At 40.7% G+C, this 25,541-nt stretch overlaps 2 protein-coding genes across 3 annotated transcripts in view; both read left to right on the forward strand.

Annotated features, from left to right (window-relative positions):
- The window catches only part of LOC128360910 (NLR family CARD domain-containing protein 3-like), a 75,669-nt gene extending 66,300 nt beyond the window's left edge, over positions 1 to 9,369 (forward strand). The window contains exon 2 of one of the 2 annotated variants that reach the window (XR_008321527.1): positions 9,252 to 9,369. Coding sequence is in view for 1 of the 2 variants with exons in the window: in XM_053321464.1 (XP_053177439.1) it covers positions 2,933 to 3,474 (542 nt within the window). In the remaining variant the exon portion in view is untranslated. Of the gene's footprint in view, positions 1 to 2,932; positions 3,475 to 9,251 lie in introns of those variants that run through there. The other variant, XM_053321464.1, reaches the window with a different exon arrangement.
- A 6,799-nt stretch (positions 9,370 to 16,168) lies between these two features.
- The window catches only part of LOC128360913 (NACHT, LRR and PYD domains-containing protein 3-like), a 53,157-nt gene continuing 43,784 nt past the window's right edge, over positions 16,169 to 25,541 (forward strand). The window contains exon 1 of the mRNA XM_053321468.1: positions 16,169 to 16,211. The gene's annotated coding sequence lies outside the window, so the exon portion shown is untranslated. The remainder of the gene's footprint in view (positions 16,212 to 25,541) is intronic.

Here is a 25,541-nt window from a genome sequence, read left to right on the forward strand (position 1 = left end):
CAATTCTTTAATTGCAGGCCTAATCATCCAGTTTTGTAGATGAATAAATAACATGGGAAGAATATTGATCAAAGTTTGAATTCAAATGTTGTGAATAAATGTTCTTTTCCTAGTTGTATCTTATGGCTCAATGAACAGACACAGATACAGGTAAAGGTTCAAGTGAAAGGCAAAAACAGCATCAAAATGTTAACATATAAAGCAACTTGTTTTTACTCCCGAGTGTGATATCCTTCCACATTTCCACTAACTGGCTGATATGACTCTGTCCTCTGTCCCCTGACTTCAGTGTCTCTCAGCTGTCTGTCCCTGCTCTGAACACCCTAAAAGGAAAACAGTCACAATGTCACATGATTTACATGTTTCCTATGTATTTTATTAGTATACAGAAATATATAAAGTAGCACAGATCTTATAGTCCCATACAGGTACAGATCAGTGATAAATGGGTCAAAGACGTGTGAGGTTTTCAAAGTAGTAAAAAATAAAAGAGCTAGTAGAGTCCCCTAAAAGGCTTTTTAATGTTCATTGGAGTGTCACCTTTGCACTTATATTAGTTATACTCAAGAATAAAACCAGTAATTCATTTTTATTGTGATTAGTAAGAATATACTGTGGAAAAATGTCATTCAGTGTAACACTAATTGTTGTTTTAACAAAAAGTCTTTAATGTCCATTTATCACAATCATTTGGTTCTATATTTATGTTCAGACTGTCAGAAATATAACTACCCAGAAAACATTATTTCATTTTGAACACCACATATTTGATGCGTCATTGGTACAACTCTAAATGTGTTGAAGGTCTTTAACAAACATTTACTGCCTTGCACTGAATTTCTTTCTTAAATGTTTAAAAATACCTTTTACTACCTTTAAGATTTGTTTTTGTCTCTGTGAGTCAAAAAAGACAAATTACTGTATTTAAATATAAAATATTGGTGTTACACTGTATGACAATATTACGTTACACCGAATGACACATATCAAAATGGCCCAAAAATATTGATGAAATGTGATTCCTTTAGCAACAACAATAATGATCCTATAAACAATTATCTGCAGCAGCACCAGTATTTTCTTTAAAGTTAAAAACTAAAATCAGGACGAGATGTTTAAGATGTCGACAGTTTACAGATAATGTGCCTTAAAATACATTCAAATGATATAAAATAGATATAAATGATAATATCCACTATTAATACAACAACTACATACAACAAATAAATATGATGCATGATTAAATGTTATAAACTATCACTGTCATTCAGTGTAACGTTTCTGTCATTCAGTGTAACGTTTCTGTCATTCAGTGTAACGTTTCTGTCATTCGGTGTAACATGTTTAACACTGAAGGACGGATCTCAGACATAAACACATTTATCAGGCAGTTCCTTTGCTACCTATATAAAGTTAAGACCTTCACCGATAGACATTATCATTAATTATCATATTTAATTTAGCTTTTTAAAAAATCATAATATTTAAAGTTTGTTTTCTGAGTCGCACTGAAGGACATTTTTTAAAAACTGTAATGATCAAATATTACAGAGAGATGTAGTCACATGACCACATGGACAGAGGGTCCTCTAAGGGTCCTTTTCATGATGTCACACACTGTCACATGATCAGCATCATGTGGTATGCTTTAAAATGACTTTTTACCCATTGTTACACTGAATGACATTGGTGACGCACACATTTTGGGACAGAAGTTATTCACATTTTAAAATAAGTTGCATTATTCTACATATTGTTGCAAACACTTACATAATCATGCCATGTGTGTCAATTTATATTTTATTTTGATTTTCTACATTTTAAAAACAGTTTTGTCATTAGAATTTAACTCGGGACAGTTACACTGAATGACATTTTGACATTTTAAAGCTCAATAATTAATTTAATACTTTGACACAAACATTCTTCTGAGTGAAAAGAAGGGGAAGGGTTGAGTGTTTTAATATTATATTTATAAATATTTATCTTTTTATTTTAAATGAATGGCCCAAATACTAAAGACTGACACTAAAACTATTCACAGATCTAAAAGTATGAATGCATGTATTCAAATACATGACTTACACTCTTATCTATATGCACAACATACAAACATATTTTATAAATGATACTGAGATTTGGTGGTTTATTTCTACCAATGACTCCTTTTATATCTCCCTCTTAATTCATTACAAAATGTAAAAGAAAATACTTTGACTTTTCATCATCAATGACGATGATGTCACTGATCACTTTCAAATGGATTCATTTATTTAACAAGTCACTGACAACAACATAAGTTTTGAATATATCACCTAACCCTTTAAAAGGTAGAAACATACTGATGGAGAGCTAGTGCAATATTAAAATCATGTTTGTTATATTATTATTTAAATTCAAGCGTGTTCAAACCTTCCTCTCATTATCAACAAAGTAAAATGAGCTGAGCTACCTGCAGCTCTGCAGTGCTGCCTCTCCCCGCATCACCACTGTTAGCTTCCAGCTCAACTTCATCTCATCTCTAATATGAAAGCAGTGGACATGAATAAGAAACATACTGATGGGAATGTCAAGAACAAGCCAAGAACACACAGACAGACTAACTCCTTTCTAGATGTGGAACGTTACTGGTTTAAGTTACATGAGTTAAGTTGATAGAAAAATCCTGTTCTTTAACCATCTTAAATACTTCATTAATTACATTCAGACAAACATCAGACGCAGCTGGAATCAAGTTTCACTTTGAAAAACATTCTCATCTAAAGGTCCACTTACTCTGTATGTCCAAAGCTTTCAGTCACATCTCATGGTCTTCCTCAGTGATGTCTCAGTTGTCATGGAGATGGTTTAAGTTTGAATGGTTTCAGTAAAGTAGTTAATAAATCAACAGATGATAAACTGCAGCTGTATTGTGTCTCGTTCTCTCCATCAGATGCCTGTGAACTGGAACTGGATCCAAACACAATGAACACAAACCTCAAACTGTCTGATAACAACAGGAAGGTGACACATGTGGAGGAGGATCAGCCATATCCTGATCATCCAGACAGATTTGATGTCTACTCTCAGCTGCTGTGTAGAAATGATCTGACTGGTCGCTGTTACTGGGAGGTCGAGTGGAGCGGAAGTGTTTATATATCAGTGAGTTACAGAAGAATCAACAGGAAAGGAAACAGTTATGACTGTTGGTTTGGATATAATGATCAGTCCTGGAGTCTGTACTGCTCTGATGATGGTTACTCTGTCTGTCACAATAAGAGAGAAACATCCATCTCCTCCTCCTCCTCCTCCTCCTCCTCCTCCTCCTCTGTCTCTAACAGAGTAGCAGTGTATGTGGACTGTCCTGCTGGCACTCTGTCCTTCTACAGAGTCTCCTCTGACACACTGATCCACCTCCACACCTTCAACACCACATTCACTCAACCTCTGTGTGCTGGGTTTGCAGTCGACTATGGTTCCTCAGTGTCTCTGTAGAAGGAGCAAAGAGGAGCAGAGAGGAGCAGAGAGGAGTAATGACGAGCAGTGAGGAGCAGTGAGGAGCAGAAAGCAGCAGTGAGGAGCAGAGAGGAGAAATGAGGAGCAGAGAAGAGCAGAGAGCAGCAGAGAGGAGTAATGAGGAGCAGAGAGCAGCAGAGAGGAGCAGTGAGGAGTAATGAGGAGCAAAAAACTTGTTCTCAGTAATTCTTTAGAGGGATAAATGTTATTCATTTAGGGAGTGTAGGGAATTTAATATATATAGTTCTGAGTTTATCATATTTATTTAAAATATCACTTTTATTTTGGCGTCCAGAGAATCATTTTCCTGTTAAACATTTTCTAATAAAACAGTTTTTGTGCTGTACCTGATATTTGTGTTAAATGTGAGAAGGAATAATGAACATTTTTCCACTGTATCTGGCAATGTACAAAAATACAAACATTCTGGTCAGAAATAAAACAATGTATTCAAAATATTTTACAGATTCAAATACCCTTAATCCCACATGTGTTTATACTTGGTCTATATCCAGATAATTTGAAGTTTAAAAAACATCAACGGATATTTGTAGACTTAAGTGTGCTAATGGCAAAGAGAGTAAAACCTTCTCATGGACAAATACCAGTAGCCCAAGTGTAAAGAGGTGGTTGTCTGAACTGTCTTCAACTCTCACTTTAGAAAAAATGACATATACAATAAAACACCAACAACATCATTTCCACCAGATGTGGGATCCCTTTATTTGCTTTGTATTGAGGACAGACTTGTCTCATGTGATGGAAGAGCCTGGGGACGCTTTGCAGTACCTAATATTACACAAATATGCTTGTTTTAATATTGTTTATCTTTTCTTATATATAATGAACTCACTAACCTGATTCCCAACCAAGAATTTGAAATGATGTAAGGGCCGGGGGTGGGGGGTTGACGTGTTTGTTCAATACATGTAATTGTATTTCTTTGTTGTTGTTGTTTTTTTTTAGTAATATTGTGAAAATAATAAAAAAGAATTTTGGCAAAAAAAAAGAAAGTTTTTGCATTTCTTGTCCAGAATTAAAGTTCCTTGGATTGATAGTGGGGACAGTTGCTGTATAATTTGGTGTGTTGTTATGTTTTTGGTTAGAAATACAAATTCTTGGAGAAGTGTGTTTCATAAGTTCATGAAATCTGAAATGAAAGGGTTAAAACTGCCGTTAGCTTCCATTAAGTCAGTTATAGACCAAATATTTCTCTAAAACCAGTCTTTATAAAATAAGGATTTGTTGCATATCTGTTGTTCCATTACAGTAGAATAGGGTGAGATGTTATGTATATAGAACATTTTCCAATATAATAATATTAGTTTAGTGAACTCTGATAATGATCAACCTGTCTCCACCATCCTTGCACTAAAATATTTTCTATAGATGTCAGGAGTAATCGTGGGGTCGCCAGCAGGGGGCAGTGTGGCGCTTATTGTGCTCCGGGATGCTTTACGTCAGTTTGGTCTGCTTTGCAGCTTTCCTCTTTCTGCTGAGCGAGATGAAAAACGGAGTTTGTCTCACTTATTTCTCCTGTTTCCAGGTTGGTGGAATAGTAAATGAAGCAAAGTAACTGAAGTGTAATATGTTGACATGTCGCTGAATGTTTTAATGTCTGCTAATAAGGCTGTTTTATGAATATGCGGACATATATGTACATAGAGCAGCAGCCGCATTTTCGCGCCTGATGACGTCACCTGTTGCTGAGTCACGTCGGGCAGAGTTTTATTTTTAGCTCCTTGAACATTTTTGTAAAGTCTAATAGTTTTGAAATGTATGATATTGTGTAAAAAGGTTAAAACCTAATGTTAAACACGAATTTTATATATTTTAAAAGTGTTTAATGACAAGTTAAAAATCTGTCAGCTCATGTATTTTGAAATAGTAAAACAATTTTAGTTGGAAATGGAAAATGCATTTAGGAACCAGATGTAAGTGGTAACAAGTTATGTTTTATATGTAAGTGGTAACAAGCTATGTTTTATATGTAAGTGGTAACAAGCTATGTTTTATATGAAGTTGAAAAGAGACAACTTACAGGGTAACAGTGGTTATTGTCATTTTGATTTATTTAATCACACAAAACTTGTAACTCAGTATTTGCTGAAAGATGAGAAAAGACAAATAGTATTTTATTTTCAAGTGGTGTTTATTTCATAGAGAACATTGAGTGTTTGTAACAGAGGAGGATTTAAATAGTGAATGTTTTAATAAATCCTCTCCCTCTTTCTGCTGAGCCAGATGAAAAACGGACGCAGAGTTTGCCCCGTCTCACTTATTTCTCCTGTTTCCAGAGAGAGCATATAAGCTGTTTACGTGGTGCCAGCCGGTACCTGTAACATGGTCATAGTGCTTCATTTTAGATACACCCCCAAAATGTGCACACACCAGCCGTGATACCAGCCCACTTTCTGGACCGGCAAGTACGGAGCGAGAGCGCTGAGAAAACAGCCAGGAAGAGGGAAAGGATGAAATCTAGCAGAAACATGGCGATGGCTCCATCATCCCCCAGCCTCAGAGGACAGGAGAGCTGACTGGACTATGTTTATTTTTGATGGCAACGTCCCAGCTACCTCCCTCCTCCCTCCTTTCCTTCCTTACATCCTTCCTTGCTTCCTCCCTCCCTCCCTCCTTCCTTCCCAGCTACAGTTAAAACCTGAACCTGCACCTGTGGGACTGCTTCACCAGCCTGGGTCAGTACACCTCAGGACTGGATACCAAACCTTTCCTGACAGAAGGATCCATGCCAGCTGTCTGTGACAAACCTGCAGCAAGAGAGATGGAAGGATTTACAATAAAGTTGTGTGTGTAGCAAACCCTCCCAAAGATGGTAAGAGACTAGACATTAACCACAGCTTCCTTCCGCTTTTCCTTTCTTCCTTCCCTCCTCCTTCATTCCTTCCTCTCTCTTAACTCCCTTCCTTCTGTCCTCCCTTACTCCCTCCCTCCTCCCTCCCTTCCTTCCTTCCTTCCTTCCTTCCTTCCTTCCTTTCCTCTGTCCTTCCTTCCTCCTTCCTCCCTAATTCTCTCTTTCCTCCCTTCCTTCTGTCCTCCCTTACTCCCTCCCTCCTTCTTTCCTTCCCTCCTTCCTTTCCTCTGTCCTTCTTTTCTTCCTTCCTCCCTTTTTCTTTTGCTTTCTCCCTCCCTCCTACCTTCCTTCTTCCTCCCTCCCTTCCTTTTTCCACCCACCCTTCCTTTCCTCTGTACTTCCTTCCTTCTTCCTCCCTCCCTCCTTTCCTTCCTTCCTTTCCTCTGTCCTTCCTTCCTCCTTCCTCCCTAATTCTCTCTTTCCTCCCTTCCTTCTGTCCTCCCTTCCTCCCTCCCTCCTTTCCTTCCTCCCTTCCTTTCCTCTGTCCTTTTTCCGTCCCTCCCTTCCTCTTTTCCTTTCTCCCTCCCTCCTTCCTTCCTTCTTCCTTCCTTCCTTCCTTCATTTTAACCCAAACCATGATCTTTACATAGCATCACCGCCAATTCACCAAACAGGCGGCTAAAGAGTTCAAATAATCACCATAAGCACAACACACACCAACCTTGTGCCAAAATACACTCAGCCTTCCCTTACTCCCTCCCTCCTTCTTTCCTTCTTCCTCCCTCCCTCCTTTCCTTCCTTCTTCCTCTCAGCCTTCCACGTTTTTATCATTAAGTTGCCGTTTCTGCTTTGTTGCCTTATTTTCCTGTTTACCTTCAACTTTTACTGTTTTACCTTTAGCTCATTCATTCTGTAGTCAAGTGGCTTTGTTCACCAATACTTCCTCCCTCCCTCCCTCCCTCCCTCCTTACTCATTCCTTCCTTCTTCCCTCTCTCCTTAGTCCTTTCCTTCCTTCCATCCTTCCTTGCTTCCTTCCTCCCTCCCTCCTTACTCCGTTCTTCCTTCCTCCCTCCCTCATTACTCCTTTCCTTCCTTCCATCCTTCCTTGCTTCCCTCCTCCCTCCCTTCTTACTCCTTTCCTTCCTTCCTTCCCTCCTCCCTCCCTCCTTTCCTCACTTCCTTGCTTCCTTCCTCCCTCTCTCCTTAGTCTTTTCCTTCCTTCCATCCTTCCTTGCTTCCTTCCTCCCTCCCTCCTTCCTCCCTTCCTTCCTTCCTCCTTTCCTCCATCACTCCCTATTCCCTTCTTTCCTTCCTTCATTCCTCCCTTCCTTCCATCCTTCCTTGCTTCCTCCCTCCCTCCCTTCCTTCCATCCTTCCTTGCTTCCTCCCTCCCTCCCTTCCTTTCATCTTTCCTTGGTTCTTTCCTCCCTCCCTCCTTTCCTTCCGTCCTTCCATCCTTCCTTGGTTCCTTCCTCCCTCCCTCCTTACTCCTTTCCTTCCTTCCATCCTTCCTTGCTTCCCTCCTCCCCCCTTCTTACTCCTTTCCTTCCTTCCCTCCTCCCTCCCTCCTTTCCTCACTTCCTTCCATCCTTCCTTGCTTTCTTCCTCCCTCTCTCCTTAGTCTTTTCCTTCCTTCCATCCTTCCTCCCTATTCCTTTCTTTCCTTCCTTCATTCCTCCCTTCCCTCCATCCTTCCTTGCTTCCTCCCTTCCTTCCATCCTTCCTTGCTTCCTTCCCCCCTCCCTCCTTTCCTTCCGTCCTTCCATCCTTCCTTGCTTCCTTTCTCCCTCTCTCCTTAGTCCTTACCTTCCTTCCATCCTTCCTTGGTTCCTTCCTCCCTCCCTCCTTACTCCCTTCCTTCCTTCCTCCTTTCCTCCCTCACTCCCTATTCCTTTCCTTCCTCCCTCCTTCCTTCCTCCCTCCCTCCGTCCTTCCTTCCTTGACTACAGAATGAATGCTGTAGTCAAGTAGCTTTGTTTTGTTCAGCAATACGACACAGGAAGGAAGTAGGAAGTCATCAAAATAAAATCTCACTATTTAAAAACTGAACCATTATCTCCAAAACAGGTAAAAATATATATAAAAGCAGATGAAATGACATTTTCTTAGAAGCAACCCAAATCATGAAATGTATACATGGGGAAATCATGTCAAAAATGCATCTAAAGCAGATATTTGTTTTTCCAGATGAACCTGCAAACAATGCAAGCTGCCCTCTGGTGGACAAAACCAGAAACAGCAAGCACAAAAAACCAAATGGGTTTGCTCCACTGTGTGTTTCCTTTGCTGTTTAGCACTGGCTAAAAAAGGTCAACAGGAAGTGTGAGTAAGCAGCAGGTGTGTTTGTCATATACAAGTTAAAATATGATCACATTACTCCTCTTTTTTATAATTGCTAATCAGAAATATTGTATAAAAGACCTGTAGAAAATATAGATAAAAATGTGTAGAAAAGCACAAGTGTAATATCCTGCTGTTATTGCATGAGCACTGGAATATATGTATGTGTTGCTGCAAAGGAGAAGTAAAGAAAGGAGTGAACAGCATATCCACGTCTCTCAGCCCTTTATTCCTCTATACTCTGGACAACGTGGCCTTAAGTAGTGTTCTGGCCACCGACACCCCTGGGTGAACCTAGTGATCAACTCTGAACTAGCTCCCAGTCTGAGCACATTATTGTTGTCTCCACTACAAGACAGGTCATCACTTGTACTCATTCAACTACTAGGTTATATGAATGAATGACTAATACTGTCATTACTAGTTTGGGAATCAGTCCCCACCACCAGACTCCATCTGTGGAGCTTTCCACAGTGTCATCCTTCACTTTGCTCCTAAAAACAATGCTGTGCAGCTCAATTCAACTGTGCTTACTTAGATCTTATGAACATTTGTACAGTTTGTGCAGTTACTTCCATGTTTGATTGTCTCTTTACTGTACAGGTCTCTACCTGGCTGCTCTACATTACAATGAACATGCTGACTGAACACAAGCCACCACATCTGCTGGAGAGCCTCTCTTCAAAGTGTAGAGGCTTGAAGGGAGAATGCAGAGCCAAACCAGTGAAGTAAGAATAAATATGTTTTCTGAGTTTGAATGATTTAAAAAATTATATAAAACTGTCGGAAACGGTAACAAACATTTTTAATGATAAATTAAAAGATACGATGAGTTTCAGTTTGATTCACGAGATCAACAAAAAGTCGTCAGGTTTGAGCCAATCAGCTTCCAGTGAGCAGTCTCAAGGCTTTCCAAACCGTTTCCATGGAGACGCCTCAGATGGTAACGAAGCTTCAGGGTCAATCAGATCTCAGTTCGTTCCCGTTGTACCTGAACGCAGCACGATGCCTTCAAGTTCCTCCCTGATGTTTGACTCTCAGGCGGAGCTACGACCTGCTTTCATGGTTTTGTACAGATGTTTTTTTTTTCTTCTTCATGTGTTTTTCTCCTGCGGCGGTGGGGGGGGGGGGGGGTCATGTGACGACGGCGCGGTTTTAAAGGACATTCCACTGTTTTTACGCGGAGGACAAACAGACTTTCTCACAGTTTTAAACTTTTTTTCACTTTAATTTTTTTGCTGAGAAACTGTATAAAAGATTTGAACACAGCTGTATGAAGAGTTGAGTTAAGTTTAAGTGCATTAAATAAATATTTTAATTTGACTCTTTGTTTTATTGATTTATTGACGCTGTTTGCGGCTGCAGGACACGAGGAGAGAAGATCTAAAATAATGTGATGATGATATTTAGTGTATTTATATTAAAGATGATCAGCTGGATCACCTGAACATTATGAATCTAAAAGTGAAGAAACATCCAGAATAAGAAAGGAAATATTCTGTTAATAAACCAGATTTTACTTTATTAGTCCCACGATGGGGAAATTTAGTGTTAAAGCAGAAACGTGGACAGTGGAAAAAAAGCCTCAATAAAAAGATTAAAGAACAAATAACTACAAAAGCAATAAAAGACAATTGTAGTAATATAAATATAGTAAATAATAGAAACATAAAGTAAATAGGTAATACTGATGTTGGGTGAAACCTGAGTTGAGATTATTGCACAGGTTTCAAGCAAGAATATATAAATATATATTATTACACAGTTGGACTGAAAGGAGAAGCAGACCTAAAATCAAATGTATTGATAAAGCACATTTAAAACTAAGACTCTCATAATGAGTTAAAAGACAAAGAATAAAAAAGTGTTTGAAGGGATTTAAAAACAGGCGACTGGTCAGCAGACCTGAGAGTGCCGGATGCTTCATGTTCCAGTAAAACATCAGAGAGGAATGTTGGAGCCCATTTACTGATTTATAGTCAGAGAGTCAAATCTAAAAATCAATCCTAAAACATCCAGGGAGCCAGTGAAGGGAGGTATGAGGTTAGTGTTGGTGCGCTGCAGTGTATGGAGGGTTCATGGGGGATTATTGGATTTGCTAAACGTGCCATTATCAGCCAGTAGGGGGCCCCGGTCCCAAGTTGAGGGCCCCAAATATATATTTGGTTTCCTTGACCTGTTGGAGAAGATGACAAAGGACGAAAATCATAGCTCCTCTCTCCTCCGTGGTTCTTCTCCTTCTTCATCATTCATTTAGTCCTTATATCCTCTGATACAGACCAGTGAAATGCAGAAACTCCAACAGTTTTTTTGTTCTCTCTGGATCTCCTTTAGTTAGTAGAGTTGACATGTTTCTATTCTTTATAATTTACCTTTTTCTCTCAGTTCAACATTTTGTCAGTTTGGTCTTTCTATAATATTCTCTAAACTATATTATAACTACTCAGTTCTGTACTATATAATAGTCTATATATTCTATAGTAGGGGAAACTGGGGAAGGTTGTAACACTTTTTGTCTCAGCGCCTATATTGAACATTAATTTTTGTGATTGATTACTCTCTTACTTAAACAAAATTACCTCAATTTGTTTACTGCAAATCATCATAATACAGGTAATATTCACACTATCACACTTAATTATGGTTGAGTTAATGATTGTACTGTACACGCTGGCAGCTTTCTTGAACCTTGTTCTCTGAGGTTTTGCCAGTTTCTTGCAGTACCTGCTCAGTGTCCCATGGTAGATAAAGATTGACCTCACTGACTTTATCTGCCTTACCTTATCTGATGCAACCTTAAGTACAAGTGCAGACACAAGCCTATTCATTTTCCTCTAGAGGTAACCTGTAGGTAGGACAGAGGTGAGCGCTCTCTCTCTCTGTCACCTGTCTGGAAACACAGAAGAGAAGCAGCGCGAGGACGAGGTAGGCAGTGTATTAATGAAAAACATGATCAATATGATGTGAAGTGAGAAATGAATTTAACCCTGTAGAGCCCAGAGAAATGTGTTAATCTGCAGTGTGTATGATGACAGTGAGGTTTTAGCAGTATTAATGAGGACAGTATGTTTATGAGGACATGTTAGAATAGTAGGGGTGTGACGATACACTCAGTTCACGAGACAATGAGGAAATAAATGACTGTTCTTTTAAACAACAAAATGGAAATTGAATTGAAATGTTTTAACTAATCATCTTGTAATGAATCATTTTAGTTCTACTTTCTAAATATATAAGTATCATATGCAGTATGCAGCACTGTTAAAGGTTTCCTCATATAGATATTTTATAGATAGATGTCCCCCGCCTCCCCCGGTATGTACCCCTGCTCAGTGTCACATGGTAGATAAAGAAGTCTTTGCTGATTGACCTCACTGACTATATCTGCCTTACCTTATCTGATGCAACCTTAATACAAGTGCAGATACAAGCCTATTCATTTTCCTCTCCCACTGTCTGGGTATAATGGAAAACATGGAGTAGGAAAATCTGAGACTTTGGATGGTTGTAACATTTTCTTGAAAGCCATTGTTTGAATAGATATAGGCACATGGTGGTTTGAAATGAGCATAAATCACATTTTAAGTAAGATTCTCAAATGTCTGATAGATCTCTGTACACTTTCTTTCTTTGCTCAGAATAGATATTCCACTTTAAGATAACATGTTTGTCCACACTGACACTTTCCATCAGGATGCTTTTTGATCAGGGCCACTCTTTAATCGGCAGTCCCAGTCTGGACCTCAACAACTTGACCACATCTTTCCTTTTCCCCTCACTGGTTTTAGGAGTCCAATGAGTTACAGCCTTTAGTAAATAGTTATGTTGTTTAATTTAAAATAAAACATTTTCAGTCTTTGTGACTGTGTATTCACCTAAATGTTCCTCATTAAAGTCTCTGCTTCGTCACCTGAGTGTATCGTCACACCACTATCAGTGACTCATTGCAGTAAGACATCATGGAGGTCACAGTTAGACCTAAATGTTGGAGCAGCATCTAGTAGCTGTTAGTGGCTGCAGTGCAGATGTCATTTAGTTCAATACAAGTTTAGAGTCAGTGAGCACATATTTACACTAATATGTTTGTTTCATGTTTTTACACATTTAAATATATTAGCAGCTAATGGCTCTAATGATGTAATGTCTGATGTCTTCAGTCACACTTTAGATCGACCAATGAGGGCAGAGTGTTAATCTGCAGGGTGTATGATGACAGTGAGGTTTTAGCAGCATTAATGAGGACAGTATGTTTATGAGGACACGTGTTAGAATAGTAAACATTAATAATGAACATTTTCTCATTTCACACATTTTATACCATCTTGCCACTTTTTGTGTTGTTGGAATACAAAAGACACAAATAATAAAACTATGATCAGACTTTATGATTCAGCTGATAAAGATTTATACTGTCTGTTAACGTTTGACTTCAGTTGTTCCAAAGTTCAGAGCTGCTGTTCTGTGATCAGATTTCCTTAAAGAAGACTTCAGATTAAAGATGAACACAGAGAGATGAGACTGTTTGTGAACCAACAGACCTTAAAAACCTCCTGCTGTGAGTTACATTTTTCTTCTTCTTCTGCTTGTTTAAATGTTGATGGCACTATCGCTGGCTGGTTGAAGCTGCTGATATATTTCACCTTCACTCATCAGCTTCATTCAGATGATTTTCAGCATCTAAGGGAAACGTAGCCGACAGTTTTCATCATGTTTGTGTCAGCAGCTGTTAAAATTATCTGATAACAGTAAAGATGGTAGTTATAGTGATAAATATATATAATGATGAAATGAGTTATATGAGTATGAACATGTAATATACAGTATGTACTCCATATAATATAAAGATTAGACTCATCTTTTGGGTCATTTTGGTCATGGTACAGCACCCTGCCCAACAACTGAACCTGGCTGTTAAAGGGTTTGGGTACGACTACATTCATTGTACTAAACTTTAGATAAATAGGCTAAAGTGATTGACTGTTGTTGTTGTAAAACTGTTTCTTGAAGTCAGTAATTGTGTGTTTGATTCTTTTAATTGGTCGTATCAAAGGTCACCTCATTCAGTCATCTTGAAACTGACAAACATTATGACAGTTATTATAAAAACTAATCCACAGTTACAACAGAAAGAGTTTCTTTCACAGGTGGGACGGTTCGTGATGAACAGGTAATAAAAGCCATATAATAATATACTATGAAATGTGTTAAAAGAAGGTGACAGAAATACTGTTGAAAACATCTTTTCATTCATGATATTCAGTTATTTAATCAGGCAAATGAAAAGTCAGTGGAACATTCAGAAACTAAGTTATTAAACATTAAAGCTGAGTGAAAGTCTTTAAATAGTTTGTTACTTTGGCTCCATCTGGTGGTGGAATGAATAATGACAGGATGTTAGACAGCAGTGCAGACCTGTGTGATGTGCAGCTGGTTGTAATGAATGAGCATGTTGTTGTGTTTGTGTGAAGGTGTTTCTCTGCTATGGATCAGTGTGAGGACAGAGAGGAGGGAGTCCCTCCCTCTAAAAGCTCTCTGTGTGGGGAACATGACAGCCAGACCAAAGCTCAGAGGTGAGATGAGTATCTCTAACTGTCCATCACTGTTCTCCACTCACATCACTCCACCATCATTATTCACACTCAAACATCTGTGTGTGTTGTGTTGAAGGACAAACCAGCAGCACAGACCAGTCTCTGATGAATTCAGTCGGGTGTCTGTCAAGAATCTGCGGTCGATATTTGAACCAAAGAAGTTCAACGATGGACATAAATCTGCTGGTCAGAGGTAAGAATGATACATCATGTTGAGGTCTGAAAACTCTTCATGCAATCATCAGAATCACAGAGTGGACTGTAGCTGCACATTTATCTGTTTGACTTCATCTGTTAACATAGCACGACTCAACTTGACTCAAGCCGAGCCGATACTAAAATGTTACGTCATCAGACTGCCGGCCTCTGATTGGTCAGAGAGTTGCTGGAAGAGTCATGAGCCGTCCCACACAAGAATCAAAGCCGAACTTTCGAGTCGAGTCGAGCCGTGCTGGAAAAGCGCCATAACTGTCCATCACTGTTCTCCACTCACATCACTCCACCATCATTATTCACACTCACTGTCACATCTGACACTCAACTACTGAATAATAAGTCACAATAAGTCAGAATGAACTACTAACTTTGTGAGTTAACAAAGAGCTCAACCACTGATTAGTCAACTAATCAACTAAGATGAGACAGCATCTTTCATCAGATGACATTTTGATGAACAGGAGAACGTTTCTCATCCACTGTCTTCTTACTGATTTTCATTCTGCTTCTAAAACTTGCTGCTGACAGTCTGCTCAAAATTCATCTTTTTAAACTCTTTGATTTGTTGTTTGTTTGTATCAGGATGCAGCAGCAGAGAGCAGACTCTCCTGAACCCAGCTGTGTGCACATGAAGAGTGACTTCTCTATGGATCGTGGTATTTGGTTTAAAGATGGACAACCTGCTGATGGAAGGTAAGAAGTTAATATCCAGTAATCAGAGCAGCATTTCCATCTGTGAAAACACATAAAGCACCAGGGCCAGTCTTTAAAAAGATGTTTGGATCACCTTGTAGCTGCTCTAACAGAGTCAGTACAGAGTAAAAGCTGCTTGATGCTGTGTTCATCAATCTGAAGGTGAACTGGGATGTTTATATTTCCATCTTTAGTTATTGAGGTTAACACAGATTGTTACTGAGCCATAGAACTGCTGTGGAACATCCTCACTTCCTTCTTCTTCTATTGACTCATGACCAAGTCGCTGCCATCCTCTTTTCATCACTGCAGCTACATGAACTCATCAGTCACTCTGTTCTGAAACATTTCTATTTAATCTGACATTTAAACTGATGATTAATCCTTCATTTCTTTGGTTTTAACTTAATGCTTTTGTCTGTTTTATTAGTATCAGGATGCAGCAGCAGAGAGCAGACTCTCCTGAACCCAGCTGTGTGTCCATGAAGAGTGATGGGTCTATGAGTCGTCCTATTAAGTTTAAAAATGGAAAACCTGCTGATGGAAGGTAAGAATTTAACATCCAGTAATCAGAGCAGCATTTACAGGAGTTCATTTAGTCATCATGACAGAACATCTTTAATAAGCTGAGTGCAGATTTGAGTCATTAAATGTCATTAAACGTGATGTTTTGTCCACAGAGTTCAGCAGCAGAGCTCAGAGGTTCCCAGTGATCAGTCTGCACAGCAGCATCAAACACAGCTGGACTCCATATTTATGGTGTGTACATGTACAAACACACCTTTTACTATTAACTCCATCAACCACAGATGAAATAGTAAAGTAGCATTCAGGTTCTAACAGTGTCCATGCTGCTCTGTTTAGACCAGCAGGCCTTCAGACTGACACATGAATCACATGTTGTGTTCTACCTGTTTAAATGAAATGTTCACTTTATCTTTCTATTCCAGCTGCTGGAAGAGAACATCGTCACTTTTGTGAAGAACGAGCTGAAGAGAGTCCAGAGGGGTCTGAGTCCAGATGACCCAGAATGCTTAGAGAGTCAGAGTGAGGATGATGAGGTGTTGGACGGTGAGGAGGAAGAGCAGAGGAGGAGCAGCAGAGAGGCATTTCTGAAGATCACAGTGCACTTCCTGAGGAGAATGAAGCAGGAGGAGCTGGCTGAGCGTCTGCAGAACGGTAAGAGGATTTTAACAGATTTAACATGATGGAGAGGAAATGGAGGCAACATGGGAGAGGTTTATATTTCAAACTCTGCTGTAAATATGCTGCACACATCTGCATCAGATCAGAGGCTGTTTGTTCTCCACTGATGAGCTGAATAAAACTGATGGAGGAGGAAAAACTACACAGACACACTTACAGAGTGTGTTCAGATTTCTAGACTTTCTGTAGGATCCACTCACTGATTTCATTTGTTGTTTGTTCATTCAGGAAGTCCTGCAGGTTGTCAGTCTAAACTCAAGTCTAACCTGGAGAAGAAGTTCCAGTGTCTGTTTGAGGGAATCGCTAAAGCAGGAAACCCAACCCTTCTGAATCAGATCCACACACCGCTCTACATCACAGAGGGAGGGACTGCAGAGGTCAATGATGAACATGAGGTCAGACAGATTGAAACATCATCCAGGAAACCAGACAGACCAGAAACAACAATCAGACAAGAAGACATCTTTAAAGTCTCACCTGGAAGAGATGAACCAATCAGAACAGTGATGACAAAGGGAGTGGCTGGCATTGGGAAAACAGTCTTAACACAGAAGTTCACTCTGGACTGGGCTGAAGACAAAGCCAACCAGGACATAGACTTCACATTTCCATTCACTTTCAGAGAGCTGAATGTGGTGAAAGAGAAAAGGTACAGCTTGGTGGAACTTGTTCATCACTTCTTTACTGAAACCAAAGAAATCTGCAGGTTTGAAGAGTTCCAGGTTGTGTTCATCCTTGACGGTCTGGATGAGTGTCGACTTCCTCTGGACTTCCACAACACTGAGATCCTGACTGATGTTACAGAGTCCACCTCAGTGGATGTGCTGCTGACAAACCTCATCAGGGGGAAACTGCTTCCCTCTGCTCGCCTCTGGATAACCACACGACCTGCAGCAGCCAATCAGATCCCTCCTGAGTGTGTCAGCATGGTGACAGAGGTCAGAGGGTTCACTCACCCACAGAAGGAGGAGTACTTCAGGAACAGATTCAGAGATGAGGAGCAGGCCAGCACCATCATATCCCATATCAAGACAGCACGAAGCCTCCACATCATGTGCAACATCCCAGTCTTCTGCTGGATCACTGCTACAGTTCTGGAGGATGTGTTGAAAAGAAGAAAGAGAGGAGAGTTGCCCAAGACCCTGACCCAGATGTACATCCACTTCCTGGTGGTTCAGGCCAAACTGAAGAACATCAAGTATGATGGAGGAGCTGAGACAGATCCACACTGGAGTCCAGAGAGCAGGAAGATGATTGAGTCTCTAGGAAAACTGGCTTTTGAGCAGCTGCAGAAAGGCAACCTGATCTTCTATGAATCAGACCTGACAGAGTGTGGCATCGATATCAGAGCAGCCTCAGTGTACTCAGGAGTGTTCACACAGGTCTTTAAAGAGGAGAGAGGGCTGTACCAGGACAAGGTGTTCTGCTTCATCCATCTGAGCCTTCAGGAGTTTCTGGCTGCTCTTCATGTTCATCTCAAATTCATCAAGTCTGGAGTCAATCTGCTGGAAGAACAACAAACAACATCCCAGATACGTTTCTACCAGAGTGCTGTGGATGAGGCCTTAAAGAGTCCAAATGGACACCTGGACTTGTTCCTCCGCTTCCTCCTGGGTCTTTCACTGCAGACCAATCAGACTCTCCTACGAGGTCTGCTGACACAGACAGGAAGTAGGTCAGAGACCAATCAGAAAACAGTTGAGTACATCAAGAAGAAGATCAGTGAGAATGTGTCTGCAGAGAGAAGCATCAATCTGTTCCACTGTCTGAATGAACTGAATGGTCGTTCTCTAGTAGAGGAGATCCAACAGTCCCTGATATCAGGAAGTCTCTCCACAGATAAACTGTCTCCTGCTCAGTGGTCAGCTCTGGGCTTCATCTTACTGTCATCAGAAAAAGATCTGGACGTGTTTGACCTGAAGAAATACTCTGCTTCAGAGGAGGTTCTTCTGAGGCTGCTGCCAGTGGTCAAAGCCTCCAACAAAGCTCTGTAGGTGCACACAGAACTATCCAGATTAATGTAGTTTCATCTTTGCTCAATGAAGAAAAGTAATGTTTGCAATTTGTTTGTTCTGCTGATTCTTCTCCAGGCTGACTGAGTGTAACCTCTCAGAGAGAAGCTGTGCAGCTCTGTCCTCAGTTCTCAGCTCCCAGTCCTCTAGTCTGAGAGATCTGGACCTGAGTAACAACAACTTGCAGGATTCAGGAGTGAAGCAGCTTTCTGCTGGACTGGAGAGTCCACACTGTGGACTGGAAACTCTCAGGTCAGTTTTATTACTGTGTATATAAAGTCATATTTTTGGCTTCTCAGTTTCTAGTTTATATGAAGAGTTTATGATACCAAAACGATTTAGTGTACTGTCTGAGCTGAAGTGATGTAACATCAAGTAAACAGAAAGTGAAACTCCTTACTCACTGTTACTGAATGATACCCAGTGAGACGTGTTACTACCTCCTCTGATTTTATCTGTTATTGTGACCAGTGTTCATGATGGAAGTTCTCCAGTTGGAGGTGCAACTAAGTTCACTCTTTTGGTCATATATTTAGACTCTCTTTCTTATTACACAGGTAATGTAAATCCCTACTTTGGGAATAAGGGGGTGGTGTTTTGTTCTGTGAATGCACAACATATCAGCAGTTTGGCCAAATGCCTATACTGATGTCAATCCCCATTTAGATTTCCTTCTAATTCATTTCATTTTGACTCTCTGGCTAGAAGTACACTTTATTTAACTGATAAACTAGAGTCAAATGATACTGGATCAACACTGAGAATGATCTCTGCTCAGGAGATAGAAAACAAAAAATGGCAGCTTTATTGTGTGTGTCCACAGATATTGTATTACTATGCCACTTCATCTAAGCACTTATTCTCATCTTCATTAAGACTACTTAACCTTTCTAGAAGTTACCAAGCTGTCGGATTAAAGTTAGTAGTTATCAACAGGCCATCAGAAGGTTTGGGGAAGTAACCTAAGTTACTGGTTTATTTGTAAACTTCCTGCTTTGCTTGAGTGCAGACGCTTTGCTCTTTGCTCTCCGCTTTACTTTCTTTTTTTCCCATTGAAATCCTGTCCTTTTGCTACAAAATTTATGGAAAGTGGGTCCTGGATACTTATATATCACTGGGAGCTTAATTTATGAAAGTATCTGAAGGCTACCACTATTATTTAAACTCTTTTACTTAGTGAGCGTGGCCTAACAGCAGCACAAGCCTGCACTATAGTGACTGTGATTGTGGAGCTCAGCTAAGCTAAGCTAATTAGCAGCAAGATGCCTCCCTTTTCCACGGATGATTACCACAAACTTCTCCAGAAGATAGCAGTACTGGAGACCAAAATTCAGCGACTTGAAGTCAGCGTGGAGGTAAATGGACAATATGGGAATGAGACCACTCTACTGATGACCCAAATTAGTGGACAGGAGCAGGCTAACAGACAGCTAATTAGTACCACCAAGAAGCAGGAGGCTGCTGGTTACGGCAGTAAATCAACCAGTAGTCCTCCCTGGAACTCTCTTGGTGCAAAGCCAAAGAATAAATCATCGCTTCCCTTAGATATGGGAAGACGGTTAACAGGCAGAACCCAGCACCCAGAGACTCGTGATGAAACTGGGTGGCCTGCACTGGCATCGCACAGGAGGGTCTCTTCAACCCCAGTACCAAGGAGAAAACAGCCGTGGACTGTGGCAAAAACCAAAAGTAAGAGCAAACCGACCCAAGACACAGGGATTCTACTAGAGAACAGATTTGCTCCGCTTTTACAAGACCCTGACTTCTCAAAAGAAAGGTAATCTTCCAGCACCAGAGAAAGGTATGTGGCTAAATCAAAAACTAAAAGGCCACAGAAAGAGCTAACCACTGGGCCTCAGACGCTGATAGTGGGTGACGGAGCTGTGAATAAGATAAAACACTATTTCAACAAAAACACCAAAGTACTCTGTTTTACCAACGACATGGTGTCCGATATCGCAGAGAAAATTCTGGAAATCACTGCTGAGCATCCGACAGTGAAATCTCTCATCATACACACAGGAGCACTTGATGTTGTCAAGCAACAATCAGAGGTATTGAAACGGGATTTTAATGATCTGCTGAACAAAGTTCGATGTCTGAATACTGAGGTGTTAATCAGTGGACCTCTACCAACAGTTCGGCGAGGAGATGAGAGATTCAGCAGGCTGATGATGCTCAACAGATGGCTCAAAGATACGTATGCCGCTCAATCAGTGAATTTTATTGACAATTTCAACATTTTTTGGGAACGCAGACACCTCTTTAAGGCAGATGGATTTTGCCTTAACAAGTCAGGAGTACAGCTGTTAAGCTAAAACATTTTTTATTTTGTGCGTCAGTTACCAGCAGCCCCTGCCAAGGACAAGAGGCGAGACAATCCAAAACAACAGATAAGACAGCTTTCTGGAGAAGAATTGCTACCGCCTGAGATAAGGACTGACCATGAAAGTCAGCACACCCAGAGAGAGGCTTCAATGTCATCATCCTTACCCCAACACAAGGAGTCTCCCCCAGCTCTAACAACCCAACATGTGGAGTCTCCCCCAGCCCCAACAACCCAACAAGTGGAGTCTCCCCCAGCCCCAACAACCCGACAAGTGGAGTCTCCCCCAGCCCCACCAGGAGACTCCCAACTTTCACCCACCAGGACCCCATCCAGCCTTTCATTCTCTCCACTCAGTCAGGACTCCCCACTTTTGGATTTCACTGACAGGATGAATGACCTTGTCAATGTTGGAATCCAACTCACACCACACCATACCTGATATGTGCCGGGTCCAGGCTGCAATACTGATACCAATAATGTTCTCCCCCAGGAAAAGTCAGGGCCCTATGGAGTTCAGGTAGCTTTCTCAATCCCTGTGATGACAAGTAACAGAAGAATGGTTAAACTGGTGAGAAATAACAAGAGTTCAATTAAATCTGCTAATTTATTAAGTATAGCATGTCAACCTCAAAATATACCAGTGTCTCCTGTTAACTCCACAAGGTTAGCTCTACTCAATATCAGATCGCTAGCCAACAAATCACTGCTAGTTAAAGATGTCATTATGACCTATGATCTAGATTTTTTACTTCTTAGTGAAACATGGCTGACTGAATGTAGCTGTTGTGCTATTCTCAATGAGGCAGCACCAACAAATTTTAGTTTTATGAACAAGTGTCAAACTGGTAAGAAAGGCGGGGGAGTGGCTACCATCTTTAAATCTGTATTTCAGTGCAAGGAAATTACATTAGGTGATTTTAGCTCTTTTGAACATCTCTGTTTTTTATTAAAAGGTGATCCAAAAGTTCTTTTTTTAATAATTTATAGACCTCCAAGATACTCAGCAAAATTCATTGATGAGTTTGCTGAACTGCTGTCAGTTATCTGCACTGACTACAACTTTTTTTTATCATAACAGGGGATTTTAACATTCATGTAGACAATAACACGGACAGTAATGCTAAAGAACTCTCTGCTCTACTTGACACTTTTGGCCTCTTGCAACATGTGAAAGGGCCCACACACACTCGAGGACACACTCTGGATCTGGTTCTCTAAAGGTGTTGATATTTCTTCTGTTGATGTTAAGGACTTGGCTCTTTCTGATCATTACTGTGTGTTCTTTGACTTACAGATCATTCCAAATGTTCAGTTAACCTCTGTGTCTGTTAGGAGAAGGTACATAAATGAGAATACCAGTGCAAAGTTTATGGAGGCTATAGCTATGTCTGTGAGTGCAGAGTCAGTTGATGAACTCCTGGATAAATTTAACTGGAAAATCTCAAATGTCATGGATGCTGTTGCACCTATTAAAACTAAGAAGACCTTGAGCAGAAAGAAAACACCATGGAGGAACACTATGATGGTAAAGGCTTTAAAAACAGAAAGCAGGAAAGCAGAGCGGAAGTGGAGAAAAACTAAACTTCAAATTCACCTTGACCTCTACAAACAAAGTCTTTGTAATTTTAACTATGAGTTACTCAAAGCTAGACAGCGACACTTTTCTGAAATTATTAATAAGAACATCAACAACACTCGTACTCTGTTTGCTACGGTTGATAAGCTTACAACCCCCCCTAAACAGATCGCTCCAGAACTCCTTTCCACAGAAAAATGCAATGAATTTGCTTTTTCAGTGAAACATCCAGTCCATAAGGTTAAATATCAACACAAATCAACAAAACAATAACATGATGCAATCCCTAAGAACTCCCAGGAATAACTCAACTGCGATGTCAGAATTTAAAACAGTTTACCAAAAAACCATAGAGGAAACAGTGCAGCATCTAAAACCATCAACATACTGTCTTGACACAATGCCATCAGCCAAACTATTGTGAACTCTGTCCAAACAGATTTGCGACAAGTAATAAATAGCTCACTTAAATCAGGTGTGTTTCCTAAACCCCTAAATGTAGCTGCCATTAAGCTACTCCTAAAAAAGAGAACGCTGGATGCTTCCATGTTAACCAACTACAGACCTATCTCAAATCTTCCTTTTATAGCCAAGATTGTTGAGAAAGTGTTTTTTAATCAACTCAGCAATTTCTTGAACTCCAGTGGCCTTTTTGACAAATTTCAATCAGGTTTCCGACCTAACCACAGTACAGAAACAGCTCTTATTAGAGTGTTAAATGACATAAGGTTGAACACTGACTCAGGCAAGGTGTCAGTTCTTGTCCTGTTGGATCTCAGTGCTGCGTTTGACACTGTGGATCACAGTATACTGTTGAACAGGTTGGAAACTTGGGCAGGACTCAGTGGAACAGCCCTAGACTGGTTCAGGTCCTACTTGGAAGAGCAGAGTTATTTTGTGACCATTGGAAGTTATGAATCTGATCGAGTGTCTATGGCATGTGGAGTTCCTCAGGGGTCAGTTCTTGGACCCCTTCTGTTCAGTCTATATATGCTGCCCTTGAGTCAAATTCTGCAGAACTGTAATATAGACTATCACAGTTATGCAGATGACACACAGATATACCTGGCACTGTCCCCAGATGACTACAGTCCAATACAGTCATTGTGTCACTGTTTAGAGCAAGTAACTAATTGGATGAACCAAAATTTCCTTCAATTAAATCAGGACAAAACTGAGGTCATTGTTTTTGGCAATAAAGAGAAGAGGATTGCTGTCAGTAAACATCTCAAGTCACTCTCTCTAAAAACTAGGGACCAAGTCCCAAACCTTGGCGTGCTGATAGACTCAGATCTATCAAATCAAATCAATCACCAAAACAGCTTCTATCAGCTTAAGAACATATCCAGAGTGAAGGGTTTTATGTCTCAAACAGACCAGGAGAAGTTGATTCATGCTTTCATCTCCAGTAGACTCGACTACTGTAATGGTCTTCTGACTGGACTCCCACAAAAAAGCATTAAACAGCTGCAGCTCATTCAGAACGCTGCAGCTCGAGTTTGAACCAGAACAAAGAGATCAGAGCACATTACTCCAGTTCTCAAGTCTTTACACTGGCTCCCAGTCAGTTCTAAAGTCTTTACACTGACTCCCAGTCAGCTCTAAAGTCTTTACACTGGCTCCCAGTCAGCTATAGAATAGATTTTAAAGTTCTGCTACTGGTCTACAAATCACTGAATGGTTTAGGTCCAGAATACATGAATGACATGTTAGTAGAATATAAGTCCAGTAGAGCTCTGAGATCTACTGACTCAGGTCAGATAGTTGAGCCCAGAGCTCTGAGATCTACTGACTCAGGTCAGATAGTTGAGCCTAGAGTTCAAACTAAACATGGTGAAGCAGCTTTTAGCTGTTATGCTGCACACAACTGGAACAAACTACCAGCAGAACTGAAATCATTTTTAAGTCCAGGTTAAAAACACTTCTCTTCTCCTGAGCTTATGATTGAGCCCTTTTAAAGCACTTTACATTTTAATCTTTCATTTGCACTCTGTCCTTTTAATGATTTTAAAGCTAATTTATTTTATGCTGCAATCTTATATTTAATGCTCAATTCTAGCATTTTATTTATGTCTCTCTTTTTCTGTACTTTGTTTTTATTATGGGTGGGGGGGTGTTAATTGTATGTTTTAATGTTTCTGTTTAATGTAAAGCACATTGAGTTGCCATTGTGTATGAAATGCGCTATATAAATAAAACTGCCTTGCCGTTACTGTAACGGGTGGAGGTGGTAGGACCCAGTTGCAGCACAGAACACCAGTGAGCAGTTTTAAAGTGATCTTTATTACAGTCTGCAAGGTAACTGAACAGGTACAGACAGAATGTGTAGGGCAACAGGCAGGGCTCAGGGTCACCAAAGACAGAGTTGGCGGCAGAGACAGACCCCTCCGGTGGCCGGCAACGGAGGCTGAGACGGAGCCTCTCCGGAGGCCATTGTCAGAGACGGGACCGCTCCAAAGGCCATTGGCGGAGGCAGAAACTGAGGTCGGACCCTTCTGGTGGCCGGTGACAGAGGTAGAACCGGGAACCCTCTGGAGGTCAACGGCCAAGGCAGAGACGGAAATGGAACCTCTCTGGAGGCTGTTGGTGGAGGTAGAAACTGAGGCCGAACCCCTCTAGAGGCTGTCGACGGGGGCAGAGGCAGAGACTGGACCTCATCAGAGGCCGTCGGCAGAGGCAGGGACAGTACCTCTCCGGAGGTGGGACCCCTCCGGATGAAGACAACCAAGACAGAGAAGGGAACCCACCAGAGACCGGCATCCAAGGACACCCGTCCGCACCCTGGGCCCAAGAGGATTAGGGAGTTGGACCACTGGGAGCTCAGGCGCCGGGGGTGGCTTAGCGCCAGGTGAGGCAGAGTCCAAGGCAGGTTGCTCGTCAGCACAGGCCGGGGCTGGAGCCCGGGGTTGGAGCCCGGGGTTGCTGCACGCCAGTAGGAACTGGAGGATGGGGTTAGGGTTAGCTGGAGGATGCCACACAGTCACAGGCATAGACTGCCACTTCCAGCCCCACTTGATAAAACAGGGTACCGTTTATCCATTTATCATTAATCATAAACAAGTTTAGCCCTCCCAAGTAGAACATGTATATCTACCTATTTTCTGTTTCTCATAAGTCATTAAGAACCTATTACCTAAACAAACAAACAAAAAAACACACAAAAAAAAACTTAAATCGGAGATTCTTCTCATATATCTCTATCTGGATAACGTAGAATAAACAAAACAAAACAAGAATGTATGTGTGTATATATATAAATAAAGCATCACT

The sequence above is a fragment of the Scomber japonicus genome, chromosome 6, assembly GCF_027409825.1.
Source record: "Scomber japonicus isolate fScoJap1 chromosome 6, fScoJap1.pri, whole genome shotgun sequence".
NCBI classification, from domain to species: Eukaryota; Metazoa; Chordata; class Actinopteri; order Scombriformes; family Scombridae; genus Scomber; species Scomber japonicus.